This window comes from Lissotriton helveticus, chromosome 5_1 (genome assembly GCF_964261635.1).
Source record: "Lissotriton helveticus chromosome 5_1, aLisHel1.1, whole genome shotgun sequence".
NCBI lineage: Eukaryota > Metazoa > Chordata > Amphibia > Caudata > Salamandridae > Lissotriton > Lissotriton helveticus.
In genome coordinates this window covers 1,810,985,583-1,811,004,125 of record NC_136065.1, presented here as the reverse complement: position 1 = coordinate 1,811,004,125, position 18,543 = coordinate 1,810,985,583, and the positions used below count along the sequence as shown (strand labels likewise).

Below are 18,543 nucleotides of genomic sequence, written 5' to 3'. Positions count from 1 at the left end.
AGAGGATAAACTGCAAAATGAAACAAATAAGGATGAAGTCACCAAACTGAGACAAGAAATGGAGAAAAAACTAGACATGTATGAGAAAGAAGTCGAGGAAAGAAAAGAACGAAAGTTCAAACGGGATGAACAGGACTATTTATGTGGCAGAATTTTGACATTTGCAAGACGATACGATAACCTAAAAAAGAACTACCCAGCATACAAAGCACCTTCAAGCGCAAGCGAGTCAGACGTAAGTGAAGATGGAACAGCACGTCAGACACCCCAGACAAAAAACTTGTCTGTTTTAGAAGAAGTCACGCTAGTGAACTTGGAAAAAAGTATCTCACGTGGCGGAGGAAGGGGAAGGGGAAGAAGACCATTCCAAGGGAGAGGCCGGGGGAGACCGGCACAAGCACAACAACCTCCCGTATCAGCACCAGAAAAACCCGCAGATCAAAACAACACAAGAAGACAATATCCCCTCCGCAACCGGAAGTAGTAAATCTAATCGTCAATCTGTCCAACTACCAACTATCTGAGGATGAAAAAAGAGTATTAAACAAAGGCTTATCATTCTGCCCTGAATCTCATTTTGATTACACGCAGACCAAAATCGACATCTATAAATTTGTTCGGAAATTAAAGTTGGCCAAAATACATGCAAATAAACCTCCGACTCCAGTTGGTGAAAACCCGAGTAACATCAATGAGGAAATAGAAACCTCAACCACAATAGAACAACTACCTGATATTAGAGAAACCTTTATAAGGATGTTTGATCAAGAAAACAGAGACCTCTCGGATATCCAAATGTTAGAGCAAATGGACATAAGAACTAACGAAAGACCAGAAACAGGATTAAAAAGGAAATCCCGATTCTATCCTATTTTGTCACCTGGGAATAAAATTGATCTATTTTCGGATGCTGTCAACGAGGAGCTGGACAAATTACAGAAAACAAGAAACAGTAGCAGGGAAAATCTAACAACTGGGGAAAGGAAAGCACTCAGATCACTCATGGACAATGGCAAAATTACAATCAAGCCCGCCGACAAAGGGGGCAACATTGTAATAATGGATACTATGGATTACAAAAGAGAAGCTATGAGACAATTAAATCAACAGCAAAATTACTCCAAACTCTCGAACAATCCAAGTACCAGAATGTTGAAAGAACTGAAGGACCATCTGAATGAGTGGCACCACAAAGGATTACTGAATGAAGAAGAGAGGAAATTCTTAGATATAGACTTTCCAACAATGCCCTGCATATACTTTCTGCCAAAAATACATAAGACTCTAGTAGACCCCCCAGGCAGACCAATCGTTTCTTCCTGCAGCTCCATATATGAAAATCTATCGAGATATGTGGATACTTTCTTGGCGCCAATTGCCCAAAGCATGCCGTCCTACATCAAGGATACTGGCCAGTTCCTTCGAACAATTCAGGATATAAGATGGAATGAACAATATCTTTTAGCAACGATAGATGTCGTTTCCTTGTATACCTCGATAAGACATGATGTAGGCATTGAAGCATGCCAGTATTTTTTGAAACAGCGAAGCATTTCAACCTTGGAACACACAAACATGCTCTTAAAAATGATTAACATCTGCTTAACGAACAATGTGTTCTTATTCAATCATGAGTTATACAAACAAGAGTGTGGGACTGCCATGGGCATTTCGTTTTCTCCCAACTACGCCAACATCACCATGGGATGGTGGGAGAAAACAATCGCCTGGAACACAAATAACTAAATGGAACTGGATCGGATCATATTGTGGGTCCGATACATAGACGACCTGTTCATAATTTGGCACGGATCGGACTCTGATTTCCGCGACTATTTTTCCAAATTGAATGCAAATACAGTAGGCCTACAATTTACATGTGCCACAAGTACTAAAAGGATTGCGTTTTTGGATACTGAAATTTATATCTCAGATGGCAAACTGGAGTCCACCCTGTTCCGTAAGAAGACAGCAACCAACAGTGTGCTGCATGGCACAAGTTTTCACCCACAAGCACTGATGAAGAGTATCCCATACGGAGAATACATCAGACTAAAAAGGAACTGCTCCAAACCTGATGATGCAGAAACGAAAATAAATGAAAGCAAGATGAGATTTAAATCACGAGGATATCATGATCGAGTCCTAAAGAACTGTAAAAAGAAGGTTGACCAAAAAACAAGAACAGAATTATTGGTGGAAAAACCAAAAAAAGCAGTGGAAAAAGACCCGCCGAGATTCATAACCACATACAATAAGGAAAGTGGAATGATCGCCAACAAAATGAAAAAGTACTGGCATCTCATATCCGGGGACCCAGATATAGGACAGCTGGTAGGAAAGCAACCACAAATAACTTACAGGAAGAACAAATCCCTGCAAGATTGCTTGGTGAACAGCCACTTTCAAGTCAAGACGCAAACAGACTGGTTGACAAACCAACGAAAAGGATTCAAACCCTGCTCGAGTTGCAAGGCGTGTAAAATTGGCATGAGCAAACAATCCATTGAAGAACCAAACGGCAAGATGATGCAGATCGACCAACAGATCTCATGCACTTCAAAAAATGTGGTGTACGTGATCGAATGCAAATGTGGTAGCAAATATATAGGGAGTACGACCTGTATGTTGAAAAAAAGAATCTTGGAACACATTAGAGCGGTCAAAAACAAAAATATGCTCTATGCCACAGTAAAACACATCAGCGCTTGCCAAAATGGGGAGTGGAAATCAATGAGATTCTATGGACTTAAAATGCTGATGAAAACGGAAAGAGGTGGTGACACAGTTCGTAAACTGAGACAAATGGAGTCACGCCTAATCATCCGCTTCTGCACCAAAATGCCGAGAGGAATGAATTTTGGGGAAGACCTTCACATACACTTGGAGTGACTGTTACCGGGACCGGCTTAGTCTCTTCGAATGCAATAGGGTACTATACCCGATAAACTTTGAGAAATAATCTGGGAACTAATCCCGTATGAACTATGAAAATTAATATTGCCCATATGAACTGAATATGATGCACCTGATTACCAAAACACAAATTGTTTAATACACCAGTCTTTCTTTTTATATAATTTTCTGATATGCTTCTAAAACTGTGTAAAAACTACGTATCCCATAATGCCTCCTAATGGCTAAAATGGGCTAGTATAAATAAGAGAGAGTGGAAGGACTAACTGACCGTGAGCAAAGCCTGTTGAGGCTGAAACGCGTTGGTGGGGTGAAGCTCTAATAATAAAAAAAGCTTTGAAAAATATCTTGGATGTGCCGCTCCTTTTGCGTAAAAATGAGAATACATGGGTCTGGATCCGACCCCTGAGCGCAGCACACGCTGTTGAGCGCTCTCAAGTTCTGCTGGATCACTTTGTGAGACGTGGATATATATATATATATATATACAAACACATATATATATATATATATACACATATATATATATATATATATATATATACAAGTCTCTCAAAGGTGGCGGATGAGGCTACTGAACCCTCTTGGAAGTATAGCTCAGTCTCTGTCCTTATCACTCCAGTTACTGTTTTGTCCTGGAGCTCCCAGGCATTCAGTCTCCAATCCGACTGTTGTCTACTTCCCCTGCCTCCCACCATCAACCACAGTGGTAAGTTGTCCGCGATTCCCCTTGCGAGGTACTCCACCTTTTTCACCGTCCGTACCTCCCCTGCCGGGACAAAGAAATCATCAAGTCTGGAGAAGACTCTGGGACCCATGGAACTATGAATAAGTGCGGTCCGCCTTGAGGTCAGTCAGCCCCAAAGAGTTCCCGAATTTGGCCAATGGAGTGGGTATACGGGTTCCTGTGGTAATGTGTGTGCGGTCAAGGTTTGGGTCGATAACTTTGTTGAAGTCACCTCCAATAATGTGTGTGGAGGGGCCCGATTCTAATAATAGCTTAGCTACTGCATCTAGGGTTGGAGATTGTAGTCGTGGTGGGGCACAGACACTGATCAACGTAAAGCTCTCGCCGTCCCCAGGTCCCTCGGACAGCGACGAAAGTCCCACGGAAGTCTGCCCAGGTCTTAATTGTATGGAAGGGGGATTGTATGGAAGGGGGGGGTTTCCTAATCAATATGGCGACACCCCGAACCCCTGTGGAAAATCCAGCAAGTGTTATGTATGACCCACTCCCTATAAAGCCGCGATCTGTACCCACCAGGTGGGTTTTCCGCAAAAAGACAATGCCGGGCTTAAGCCTCTTGACGTATCTAGCTACTAGTCCTCTCTTGATGTTACTACCTAGTCCGTTGACATTCCATGTCAACTCTGTATAGGGTTCCTCATCCATTGTGTATGTGTCTCTTTTTTGTTCCTATGTATTTGGGAAAGCCTGCCTGCTTGTCTCTTTCCCCTTGATAACAGTAAATATTTTATCCCGCCCCCCACCCTACTCTCTCCCACTTCCTGCGCCCATCCCCTGAACTGTCAACATGACAACCTGGCATAGGGCTAGCCTCAGAGGTCTGTATTCCTTCACCCAACACTCTAAAATGCTAAAGAAATCAATAAAGGATATGAACTTCAGGTAAGTCTTTTCACTCAAACGCTGAGAGCGCTCCTTAGCTGTTCTATATATTATCTGCCATCGGCATAGCACGTGTTTCAGCCTTCATCACGCTCTTGTCCTGCTGCTGGTGCGTGTTCTCTGGATTTCCTGTCCCGGTACCTCGTTCTTCCAATTGGTTAATGTTCTTGAGGAGTGGGTGATCGCTCTCTGTGTCGGCAAGGTACTCCTTCCTTATCTGAAGGCTCTGTATGGGTACTGTCACATTGGCTGGAGTATTTTTTACTAGCTTTCGCTTGTGTCAAGTCCTCATCTGAGCGCACCTACTCCAGCGTGTGTGGGATCCCCTTCAGGGGGGTCCCCGTTCCAGTTCTGCACCCTCCTGTGTATAGGCTTCTCTTTAACTCTCTGTGGTCTGAGTTCTGGCCGTGTTGACGCGTCTCTGAGTTGCGACCCTCTGACCCTTGCCTCACGCCTTAGAGGGGGGCGCTCATCAATCCAGGCCCATGCTTCTTCTGGTGACTGAAAGAAATGGGAGTTGCCCTGAAAAATGACTTTTAGTTTGGTAGGAAAGAGTAGCAAGTACTGAATTTGCAGGGCTATCAGTTTAACTTTCACGGAATCAAATGTGCGCTTCATCTTTATTATCATTATTTTTGCATTGACATATTGGATTTCACCAACACGCCGTGACTCTCTGAGGATTGTATCGCTGTCTTGAAAGTTGAGAAATCGTGCAATCAGTGGGCGCAGACGGGCGCTGGATGGTGGTCTCACATTGGGCATCCTGTGGTCCTGTTCGATTATAAAGCAGGGTGAGAACTTTGCCGCTGGGCTGGTAGGGAGTCACACAGCCTTGTCATCAAAAATGCTCCCAGGTCTGAGCCCTCTGTTTCTTAGGGAAATCCAATAAAGCGCAGGTTGTTTCTGCGTGCCCTGGTTTCCGCGTCGTCCACTTTCCATGCTACCTCTCATGGTTGCCTTTGAGTTGGTAACGTTTACTTTTAGGTATCTTCCACCTCCGAGGTACTATTTTCAGTTGGGTTACCCTTTCGGAAATATTACGCATGTCCTGGCGTAGGAGGGACACCTCTGACCTTATTCCTTGCCATTTGAACAAGGACAGTTGGCTCAGTAAATGCAGAAAGGGGCAGACAGATAACTTTTAACAGTGCCCACTGCAAGTCTATACAGGGCCAAAGACAAAACAAACAGCAATACATTTGTCTGTAAACTGGTCTGTGTTACAGGTGCTGCAGCAAGCCACAAACTTCTCCTTTCTTCCAGCCTCAGAATACTATGGAGAGACTCCTGGCTGCACCCACTGCTTATAGAATATAGCCAACTGCTGCTGCTCAATTTCCCCGCATAAAGGTGTAGATTTTTCAGGCCAGGGTGCAAGACCCTGCTGCTATGACAAAAGATCCTCCAGAAGCGGCAGCCTGATCATAGGACAGATCCTAATGCCCAGAAGTTCGGGTACCACATTTTCCTGGCCTAATCCAGAGACTTTAAGATGACTTTATACTGGTTGTTCCTGATCTTCTTTAGGACTTGGGCAGGAGAAGTAACAGCAAGAATGCATACAGAAGTCCCATACTCCACCCTAGGTGGAATGCTTCTCCAAGTGAGCTATCAGGAGAACTACAGCGTGCAAAAGTGATGACATTGCGCATTCTTTTTTGGTGGTAAATAGATCGCGCCAGAGTACTTTCCATTGTTGGAAGACGTCGTGCACCACCCCAGTTATAAGTGCAAGTTGTGTTCCGGTAGGTGTTGTGGGCTGAGCTCATCCACTCTTGCGTTTAAAGATCCTACCAGGTGGTGATCAATCCAGGAAATGCCCTGATGATTAAGCCATGTCTAGAGGCACAAATCCTCCTGGCACATAGCTAAGACCCCAAACTGCCCTATTTGTTACAATATCACGTGGCGCTGGTATTTTTTACAAGGACCTGAACTAGACTTTTCTTGATGGATGGTAGGAAGGCATTCAACAGCAAAGTAATGGCCTGCAACTCCAACAGGTTGATGTGGAGAGATGTTTCTACCAGAAACCAAAGTATTCTGATCTTCACCCCTCCTAGGTGACCTGCATAACCCAGAAGGGCTGCATCTGTCACACAGCTCTGGGTGGGCAATGTTGGTTGAGCAGCTACCACTGCAGATCTTTTGCAGTCTCCAAAGAAACCTGGAAGGAATCCACCCGATTCTCTTGATGCTGAGTCCATGGAAATTTCATAGCCCACATATGCCATCTGGCATGGTTGATGAGCAGAATGCCAGAGTCCAATAGGCCATGAAACCTCAGATCCATCCTCACTGAATCCCAGAACCGATTCGGAGTGAAGACCCAAAAATGCAACGTATCCCAGATAGCTTCAATGAAAGAGGGCCTCTGCAAAGGATTCAGGGGTGACTTTGGCATGTTAATAATGAATCCCCATGATGGCAAAAGGTTCATCGTCATCTGAAAGTAGACCACAACTGACTGTGACTAGCCCACCTTCAACATGACAAACTGAAATAGCTCCTGGCCAACCTTGAAGCGCAAGTAGTGTCTGTAGTCTAAAAATGGGTACATGGAAATAGACGCTCTATAGTACCAACAAGCCTCCTGGATCCAAAGCATAGAGAGCTAGGGTCAGCATGGGCCAGCATGAGCATCTTGAATTTGTCCTTCCGCAGGAAGAAATTGAGATACCAGAAATATAAATTGGACAGAGGCGTCTGCCCTTATGAAATAACTAGAGTAACAGCGAGTGCCCATTTCCAAGGCTCTACTCTGATGTGGGTGGAAGATGTGGCGTGCTGGAAAGGAATTGCACAGGACAGTCTGTTTAACCATTTGCAGGACCCAATTGTCAGATATTATGGCCTGCCTAGAAAAAATGATGGATATTGCCTCTAACAGGGTGGTACACCCTCAAAGGTAGACTAAACTGGTTGGGAGGCTGTTGTTGGAGGGGCAGGGGACTGGAAATGTACTGTCCTTGTAGGCCTTGATGGTGTTTGGTAGATCCCCAATCTCGTAATAGCTGGGGAGTCTGTTGCTGGGTTGGTGGGCATTGGTGTTGCCTGTAAGCAAAGCCCTTTTCGATGGCACAAAAAGGGCGAAACTGTAGAGGACACTTCCTGGTGGGTGTGGGGAGACCGAGGTGGTGTGCTGTGACCCTGCTTTCCTTGAAGTGCTCTAGTGTTGAATCGGCCTACACACAAAATAGGTGAAACCTTTCGAAAGGCATATCCATGGCTGATGCCTGAAAGTCACCTGGGAAGCCCATGGATGTCATGCATGCGTGGCTTTAGAGCACCATGCTAGTCCCAAATGCTCTGCCTAAGCAGTCCATAGTCTCCAGTCCATACTCGATAATGTATTTGGCCGCACCTTGGCCATTCTGGTTGTTTTGTGCCAATTTGGCTTGGAATACCTCTGGGACTGCCGGCAAGTTCTTTGGCAACCATGTCCCATAATACCTGGGTGTATCTACCCATCAAGCTGCTGCCATCGACTGACCAAAGGGCTAGGGTAGCTGATGAAATTTGATCAATTTCCTGAGTGCTTTATTCATTTTGAACGTGTCTGGGGAGGGGGTTGTAGGGAAAGAATTGAGATTAACCCCTCTAGTAGATACCTGAATTTACCAGGCTCTCAGAAGTAGGGTACTTCATCATAAAGGCATGGTCACCTGTAGTGGCCCAGTGGAATTGCACTGTCTGACTATTCACAGTTGGGCAGCAACAACGTGTAGTTCAGGCACCTAAGAGGGTGTCCGTCAAGGCTTTGTTGAATATCGGCAAGGGCTCGGACAAGGTCTCCCTGGGCTGTAAGACTTCAATGAGGAAGTCCAGAACTTCAGCTGCTCGTCTGAGGACTACAGCAAATGAGGTGGTCTCTTCCATGAAAGGGCCAGAGGGCAAACCCAGTCCAATGTCAGGGGAAATGTCCAATTTAGTGGCCTCTTGTAGGTCCAGAAAAAATGTTGTCATCGTCTTAGTTTGGGGGAAATTCATCGCCATCAGTACCAAAACCGCGTTGACTTTGGTCAGAGTAAAATCTAAAAAGTTGTTGGAGCTCTGGAGGGTGGTTCCTATGTAAGGGTATTGTTTTGTCAGAATGAACTGCTGCTGGACACATCGAAACTGTTCCGGGACACGACCTTGGCCAAGGTCGAAAATGACAGGCCAATATGATTAGCATCCTCCTGTCTCTGAATGGATGTCCTTGTAGCAGGAACCAGCATGGTTCGTTGTGCCAGGCATGAAGTCTGCTCTGGATTTGATGCTAAACCTGAAACAGGTTCAGGAGACATAGCCGGTACTGAGAGCAGACCCACGGACAATATCCCGACGAGGCCTCCTTGGATCCAAGGGCCCTCAAGGCCCTAACACTGGCTTTCTTGAACTCCTCAATTTGTTGAGGTGTCGCCAATGGTGTAGGAAATTCAGGGTCTATCGGGATCAGCTGCGGAATCTTGGTTAGGTGTTTGTATCCCTTTCTCTTCTCGTGTTTGCATACTTGTTATAGCTGTAACTACCTCTATATCCTTCACTACTGTTGTTTCTCTCCTTCTGTAAATGTCAACCTCTAAACCTCTACTTCATTCATCCATGCCTGTCTGATGGATCTGCACACTTCTTCCTCACTCTCCTTCTTGCTGATTATCATGTTTGTCAAACTTAGTTGCCTCTTCTGTTGTTATGTATACTAAATTTATTTAGCTCAATATTAGTTCCAAACACTTCATTAGGTCTTTTTCTCAATACACCATCTGAAAAGATCTTGCAGTGTATTGAAAACTATTCATAGTGTCCTGCTCTTTCTTGCATTCTCTATGAGCTGTTCAACATGGTTCAGCTGTCAGTAGGTAAGGTTATCCTTTAGGATGATATTTGGCAAGGACGTTTTGTGAGGTGAAATGAACGTAGTCGTTGAGCAGGCACATTAGGTTTAAACTGCAGACAATTCAGAGTGATATCTTGGTATTGGCTGAAAGTAGTCTGTGGAATGTTGCTTGCTATTTTCAGCAATTAGACTAAAAGTAACTTGGCATGGTCCTATTTATTTATTTATTTTATTTATTTTTTGCATTTGTATGGCGCGCAGCTACCCAAAAAGGGTTTCCCGGCACCTTTGGCATAAGGATGAACAAAGGTATATGATGAGCATTGTTTTAGCACAGTTGTTTCTGGAAAAGCCAAGTTTTTATATTTTTCCGGAACGTGGCATAGTCCTGATCGATGCTATCCAAATAAGATGACTGTGCTCTGTGCGCCCAGTTCTGAAGCACCAGCACCTACCTTTCCTGGAGGTTGTACCTGTGCAGAAATCTGCATTCCTGTCTACATGTGCTGTGGCATTCTATGCTGGGGTCTACATTTTGATTCGTATTTCTGTTTGCACCCTTGCTTGTTATGGTATATGGAGTTGATTGGTGATAGAGGTAATTAGGGGTTAGGTAGTTGGGATATATGAGACCTTTCCATAGTGAAAGGCACATTTGGTTTGGGGGTTAATCATCATCTTTCTATAGGAGGGACAGTTTTGGTTATGAGTCGGTCTGCCATTCTTAAATATGTATGCATAAAAGAACCTTGTGAAGTTAAAATAAACTCTGACTCAGTGACAGCAACACTAGCTCACAGTCAGATTGAGAAAGAAAATTAATGATTCCTTGTTTTGTTTGCAACTGCGCACTCCACTGAAGCACTTTTATGGCTCCTAAGCACAGTCTGCATCATCCAAAGACTGCGAAGCCTCCTGACTTTGTGATCCCTCCTGTGTGAAATACTTAGATCTAGACTGTCCTCCAAATGTATTTATGGCTTCTCAGAATTTGATCTCACTTTTGAGCACATTATCTTGAGACTGAGAACCCTTGTTAACCTACTGTTCAGAAGAATGATTGTTCTGTTTCAAAGCATGCCTGTGTTTCAGGGAATGAGTGTAATCTGATGTCACTAAACGAACCACACAGCCAAGTAAGCACTAATTACTTAAACTTGTATTAATCTCTTATGGTGCTCTGCTCTAGGGTCTGGTGATTGAACACTGCTACTATCAAGGCAGAGTGCGAGGGAATGTTGACTCTTTTGCGGCTCTGTCCAGTTGCCATGGGCTGCAGTAAGTACCCTTTGTTTGCACATACAACTTCTTGATCGATATACTGTGAATAGCCTGAGTTGTTGGTGAGTGCAAAGTACAAAGGCTTTGTATATGGGGCTGGAAAGTGGTGTGATTGCACCATACGTGATGTGTGTATATCTAAGAAAGTGTAAGCTGTGAGGTTATGCGGGGTGACAGAATATTAGGAGTAGGAAAGGGCGGCAAAATAACAGGCATAAGTCTACAAGAAGCCATCGACCCCAAATGGCAATATGTGAGGAACAACATAATATTATCTGTCACTCCTCAAGGGTCAAGACAATGTCGGGTATAAGTCTGAAAGAGGAGACAAAACTTGCCAACTTTGAGTGTTGAAAAGAAATGTTATATGTTGGCTCCTGGCATAGAAAATGCTGGATGAGACCCGTAGTGATAGGAGATACCAGATGTGTTTGGTAGGAAATGGCAGGCAATTGTAATCAGAGGTAAGGACAGATGTAGCTCGTAACATGTTGTATTCCCTTTACTTGTATTTTATCCTATCTCTTTAAGATGTACATTCCATAATAGCTTATGTCATATAGTGCTTTGGACTGTCTTGATTCTGGCTTGTCAGTTAGCTCCCATCACTACCAGATGCACGATTGAGATATTGAAAGACATTTTTAGGGAGGAAGGATTTCCTGTAAAGATCATCACTGATAATGGGACGCAATTAACCTCAGCGGAGATGGTCAGTTTCTTAGAGAAATGTGGGATTGTGCATTCAAGAACGTCGCTGTACAACCCACAAGGTAATGGCATGGTTGAGAGGGCGAACCGTATGGTTAAAGGCGCTATCCAGATGGCCCTGTCATCTAGAGAGAATGTGAAAGAGTTGGTTAATGATTTAGTTTGGGCTTATAGAACCACTGAGAATGGTGTGACTGGGATGATTCCTTTTCGTGTGATGAGGGGGCGTTCGGCTGGTACCAAACGTGTTACAGCATGGATGAAGGAATGTTTAAGTTCTGGTGTTTTGAAGAAGAAAGAGGACGATGGGGAGGCGAAGAGTAAATGTAGTTTTGCGGTGAATGATTGGGGGAAAGTGAAACCAGGACGTGTTGGTGTTGGGTTAACTAAGTTCAGAGGCCCGTTTAAAGTCAAAGCTGTGCATAAGAGGTTTGTGACCTTGTTTAATGGGGAGCATTGGAATTTGAGGCGGGTGGCTCTATACAAGAAAGCGGAAGAAGACGTTGTTTGTCCTCAATCTAACCGCAAGGTGGAATTGAGAGAGAGTGATGGAAGTGGAATTAGAGCAGGTAGAGAACAGAGAGAAAAGAGACCACCGAGATACTTGCAAGATTTCGTTTGTGAGTGAGTGTAATTGACAGGACAGACATCTAAAATTCTGCTGGACAGTAATCTCAGCAGCAGTGAGCATGGGCATAATTATTATTTTTTTGTTTTGTTTTTTTCATGGGAAAGGGAGAGGATATGTTGTATTCCCTTTACTTGTATTTTATCCTATCTCTTTACGATGTACATTCCATAATAGCTGATGTCATATAGTGCTTTGGACTGTTTTGATTCTGGCTTGTCAGTTAGCTCCCTGGCTTTCTGATGGGAACACCAGTTCTTCTCTGTAGCATTGAATAAATACAATTTACTATCATTACATTGGTATCCGCCTCTCTACTTGGATTATTACATAACACTGAGGAAACACCTGGTGTGACTCTTTGGAAAGAGGAAATGACATGTGTGACTATTGCATCAAAGTAAATAGGAAATGCCAGGTGTTACTCATGCCAGGTGCGATGGCTGGGACAGAGCAAATGACAGGCATACATTTTTGGGCATAGCACATTCCCATTGTCACTCTTGGGACAGAGGATATATAAGGTGTCCCTTTTAGGACTAGGCAAATGCAGGGTTCAACTGTTTGGACAAATGAGTTGCTTAGCATGACTATTGGGACAAGGGAAATACCATCATCTTTCTAGAGGAGAGACAGTTTTGGTTTGCGTGGTTATTGAGTAAATCTAGATTATTTCCCACGCTCATATAATCCTTAGGACGAGGGATATGAGTCGAGTCTGCCATTCTTAAATATGTATGCATAAAAGAACCTTGTGAAGTTAAAATAAACTCTGACTCAGTGACACCAATCCTAGCTCTAGCAATTTTTGGGACAGAGGAAAGACTTTGAGTTACTCTTGAGAGAGGAAAGCCAGGTGTGACATCTGGAACAAAGGTAGTGTCAGACGTGGTGATGAGTGCGTAATCAGAAGTGACTGATTGGAATAGGATGGCTGGGTGCTTGAGGGCACTTTAGTTGGTTATGATGGCTTTTCTTCACATGACTTTTCATTTTTTTCTAGTGGTGTCTTTTCTGATGGAAACTTCACATACATGATAGAGCCACAGGCAGTTGACAGCCAAGAGGTGAGAATAGACTTCACGAGATCTCTCGTTTCATAAACAAACGGGACCATGTTGCTTTCCCTTGCTTGCCTTTCAGTTTTGCTAGCATTTTGCTCCTCCGTTGGGATTAGCAACCCTTGTGGACTGTAAAATGCACCTAGAAAAGCTTGGGTGTTGCTCTAGATTCCGAAAAGGGATTTAAGGTTGACAGGATGAAAGGAAGAAGAGTGACGATGTTATGAGATCAGGCAGGCTAAACTTTCCATGATCACTCAGATCCACAATGCTATGGTTCAATGAGATACTACCAAACTTTGAAGAATATAGTGAGTGGAGAAGGATGTTTGCTGGCCTGACCTGCTATTGAAGTGGCTCTGGAGAAAGCAATACTTAGAAGCACTGTTAAACGCGAAATTATTCATTTAATATTTCAATATCCTACATCATTAGAGAAGAACAGTTTTGTTATGGAAGTGAGGGACCACTTGCCAGCTTGAGTAGCTGAGCAACTTCTTCTCCCATTCCCAGTAGCACAGCGGCCACTGAGACCACATCTCGTGTTCTGGCGAGGTTGCAAAATCCGGAAAGGATTGTATCAGTGCAGAGCCTAATACACTGGGTGATGGGTCCAGCACACCTTAGTATTCACAATGTGATGAATTCTCTTCTTCGGATGTCCTTGTGAAGAATGCTAATACTGTTTTACACGGTGTCACCATCTGAGTTGACTGGACTAGGAGTCCGATGTGATGTGTTCCATAGTTGGAATTGAGCAAGTTCAAATGTTAGTCTTTAAATTTTATAGGTGATGCGTCTCGTCAAAATAAAACTAAAGATTTTAAGACTAGACACATACAAACCTGGTGGCAGGATGTGAAACTGCTTTCATGGTTGGTCTATTTGAGCTTTTGCGTGGACTTGCCCCGACTGCAGCACAGCTGCATATTCTCACTACCCATTAGTGTGGATCAGAACTTACTTCTCGTTTTCTCAGGATCTCGGTAAATGAAGCTCTTGCCCTGTTATCTCTCTTATTTCAGTTTTCTTGGTTTTCACTCTGATTTATCTCTTGCATCAGTCCAGGTAGGGTATACTGCAACACTTTAATCAGACGATTTGTACATCCTTTCACTAGACATTTGCATCAATTGATCTACATAATCTTTATATCTCTTTCCTGGGGAACACATGCTAGGAGTGCCTACATTGGTGTTAGATTCTTCTGAAACAAACTGCACTTAAGGGCGACCCAAACCCTCAGGTGTCATCAACAGAGGAGTCAGTAGGGAAGTGTAGAGAGGCCCGGACATCAAACGCAGTAACAAGTCCCATTCCTGTCAGTAAGGTTGTGAGGTATCCTTTTCAGAGATTTCTGCTTCCTGTGTGGTGATAACTCTCACTACTCTAGGAAAGTGGAGTGAGTAACTTCTGAAAAGGAGAAAGTAACTAAATGCATGCCAGTTTTCCCCTCAGAATCTGACATCTTATTACAGCTACATCCAGTTGTAAATGTCAAAGGGATGGCATCTTGTGTTCGGGAGTGGAGGCTCTTCTAGGACTAAGTCCTCATTTGTTCCAGAGACTCCATTGACCTGGTGGGTGGAGACCGGGACAAATTCATTGATCTCCGGTTCACTGAGGAGTACTTCTTAAACCATGCATCTTTGAAATCCTGCGGCCGTTCATGGTCAAATCATTGAGCTTCGTCTAAGTTTTGTTCACAAGACCATAGTCTTTTCAGTCTTCCAAAAGCAAAGGCCTCATTTCCTCACAGGCTGTGGCGGCTGTCAACTCTTTCGCTCACTCACTCCCCTCATCCTTGAGGAGGTGCTTTAGCAAAAGACCATTCTGACTCCTATTCTGGCATCAATGGAGGATAACACATCCCAGTGATTTCCCTGGGGATCAGTAATCTCCCTTAGCTCAATCTCCGGAAGTTAACTTCACTGAGTGGAAAGTTTATTTCTCCATTATCACCATCTAAGGCAGATGGCCACCGAGGTATGTGATCTCTCAGTGATAAATGTGGCAGACAATGAGTAGACCTGTAATATGCCGGGACCTTATCTAACTATGGGGACACACATTTATTAGTCCTAACCATGGTTGCAGGACTCAGTACAACTCCTGCACCCAGTTAATCAGTCCATGCCCCAGTCCCAAAATATATATTATTTTAGGAAGCAACAGCCAAATTCAGTCACGTTTTTTTGCACCTAATGTAACCACTTCCTCAGCTTCGATGTTCTGTTTCCCATGTTCCGTGACTTAAGTGGAGCCTACTAAGGTTATGGGAAGGGTTCCTCCCTTGTCTGATCTGATTATACAGTAAAGGAGTTACGCCATTAAGCCTGCTAATAGTTTAGTATCTCAATTCAGAAGTGAGTGTATGATAGAATGAGCTATTAAGGTGAGCCTTACACGATTTAGGTTGGACTGTGATAAGTACATTCCCCATTTGAAGATGCCCAGCAGCCAGCACGTCACTGTAAAATGGGGCATATTCCTGATGAAACTCAACAGTGCTGTTGTTCCTGGTGCAGTGAGCTGGGGTGTCTCTCTCGTATCCTGGGACATAGTTTTAATTACTACATGCCGTACCTGCTTCATGACTAAAGCTATTGGAAAACAGTTACTTTAGTTTACAATTAGATCTATTTCAACATCATTCTTGTCTATATGACATTGGTACGAACGTTCATAATAAACATGCAAGATGTTCTCCCTAATTAACAAGGGAATAAGGAGAGGGTCTGCACATGTGCAGCAGGAGACTCGTGCCTACATATGGCACGCCACAACCATCTCACTGTGTGTTCTTGGCCCCCTCTCTTATTCTTCCCCAATTAGCTCCTTCTCTAGGCTCACCCGATTCCCTCTGCTTTTGATCCTTCTAGTTTCGCATACAGATAAACCTCCCTTATCTTAGCCTTCACCATCACTCTTTAATTTCCACACTTTTCACAGAGTTCGCTAACATCTCCTTCCTTTTGGTTACCGACTCTGTGTCAGCGATTATGTAATGATTGAAATCAATCCCTTGCTCTCTTTTCCGTTGTGGTGTTAATCCTGGAAAGTGTTGGGAGGGAGGTAAGAAAGAGGAGGGCGATTAATTAATCAGGAATGGTGTCGGCTTTACACCAGGAGGGGAGTGCTGAGTGAACAGAGGAGACGAACGCTCCATCTCATTACCTCTTATTCTATGGGCATATAAGGAGGACATAAAAAGAAATCATTCAAATGTCATACATTAAAACATGTCTACCTCGTTGAGGGTCTCATGACCAAAAATACTGGTCACTGCTGAAAACTGATTATGTGTTGCCAGATAAATGAAAGTTAGACCTTGAACGTGAGCATTGGTTGAGAGCCACTGAAATCCTGTGTGCAAAATTACTTTTAAATCAACTACTTGGATCCCAAAGTGCATTTATGACCAAAATATGGCGACTCTGTTGTCGGGTTCTGTTGACGTTCTAAAGATACAGATCTTTTATCTTCTTCATTTCCCTGTCACCCTGTCCACTCCTTGCATGTGTCTCTTTGTTGCTTGTATAGTGAAATTCCTGATGAATTACACACCTTTGTTGACTCATGTCCAGAAATGACCATCGCCTCTTCTCCGATTTCCATTCACAGGGGCCGCACCCTCATCTGATTCACCAAACTCCAGCCTTCCGTCTTTCTCAGGGATGCACAGAACCAGGTGAGCTCAGCGGGCCGTCTTCAGTTTCACTACTAGCGCTTGGTTCCAAAACGTCAGCAAGGCAACCACAAGTGTTTGTAAACAAAGAACTGACAAGGATATACAATACATGGTCTCTGCAAAGAGAGCTGACAGATTTGTGCAATTCCATCTCCCTTTCGGAAGTCTTATGACCTGATTTAGAGTTGGATGGGTACTCTTTCAAAGACGTGATGCACATCGTCCACCTTATTTCAAGTGCCTTAGGATATAATGCACTTGTAGTAAGACTTGATTTATTGTTTCTTGCATGGCCCTCAGCTGGCAAATTCCTGTGGGCAGCGATGATGCAAACTGATATCTATGCTGATAGGATTTTCACCACATTGAACCTCATCTGTTAAGAGACCCTCTCCAAAGTCATCTACAGAGACTTTGTATAATATCTAAATGGTTGGCTAAGGAACCGTGCAACTGGAGCCCCACTCCACCCTGCCCCTCTTGTCCAATTTCAGCAAATGAGTAAATCCTATATATAGCAAATCACTGGATCGTTATATTTTTGTTACCCTTTAGTTTCCGAATCTCTGCACAAAATTTCATAAAAAAGGCAAATTTACAGTGACCTTTCCTCGCTACACAGCTCCCCGTACTCTAATGAAAATTAAGGTATATAACGTCAGGCTGCCTTTAAACTCAGACTGTTTCTCTCATCCTTCAATTTGTGCAGTCTAACTCATTGACGTCATTTAGGGGTAGCCAGAAGAAGCAGGTGCTACACATGACTTGCCCTTTGATGAAATCTGTGGAATCATGAAGGCAGTTACATGAACAGAGAGCAAAAAAAGGTATGCACTCATTGGTTTCCACTTCAAGCCCTTTCACTAAACCTTTAGCAGCAGATTGGATGCTATTGACAGAGCCCCGGTGGCTCTCTGTAAACATAGATAGACACAACGTCTGCCCGGCATGTTTCTTTCCAGGTTCCTGCCACAGACACTTGCAGTATTTCCATCCAGTTACAGGGAAAGCTGCCAGTGGCAGGAAATGGCAAGGGTTGTGGTTGGACATCTTCAATGGGATGTAAGCACTCTTCTGCCTGACCACCCTGAAGGGCCACTGGGGAAACCAATACCTGGCAGATAGCTTATAGACATCTAGAGAGTGTTTGTCATGGGAAATCTCCGGGAATTCCAATCCTGTACTGTTGAACAAAAGTATTCTATCCGCAGTATCACACACAGAAGCACTTTTTGGGATTAAATAGATGTGTTTCTTGAGATTAAATATAGGTGACCTCAGTGATGAGACTCGGGTGTCTTTTAAAATAGAGATGAGCCTAGAAATACATTTAAGGCTGCTCAGTAAAAGTGGTTCTCTTCTGGGATAACCTAGAGGTGAAGCAAGGAACTACATCTTTGTGTCCCCTGGGACTTGGCATGATTGGAAGTATCTTTGACAGGTTGATTGTAAGTTTACAGCACTTTTTTTACCTTCCATGCGAATGTCTGTTGAGGGTGTTTTTATGCTTTTTGCACAACATAATTTGTTTACCTCACTGTGTCAGAAATATCTTAATATTGTTTTCTTTTGGTTTTTAACTTTAATTTCCTGTTTTGTTCTCTGGCGGAGATTTGACCTCTTCCATAGTACACACATTCCTCTAGGTACCTTTCTTCATAATTTAATGTTATCCTTCTTTTCCCAGGGTGCCTATTTTATGGCTTGGACCAATATACTTCCAATATACCAAAACTAAGAAGAAAACGACAGGTATGAAAATGTAGGCAATGCTTTCATTTGTGCATTTCTCTTGCGTTG

At 43.6% G+C, this 18,543-nt stretch overlaps 1 protein-coding gene across 1 annotated transcript in view; it reads left to right on the top strand.

Annotated features, from left to right (window-relative positions):
- The window catches only part of ADAM11 (ADAM metallopeptidase domain 11), a 381,539-nt gene that overhangs the window by 130,890 nt on the left and 232,106 nt on the right, over positions 1-18,543 (top strand). Inside the window, exons 5-8 of the mRNA XM_078645153.1 lie at positions 10,561-10,649; positions 12,995-13,058; positions 16,677-16,743; positions 18,431-18,495. Of these exons, the coding sequence (XP_078501279.1) occupies positions 10,561-10,649; positions 12,995-13,058; positions 16,677-16,743; positions 18,431-18,495 (285 nt within the window). The remainder of the gene's footprint in view (positions 1-10,560; positions 10,650-12,994; positions 13,059-16,676; positions 16,744-18,430; positions 18,496-18,543) is intronic.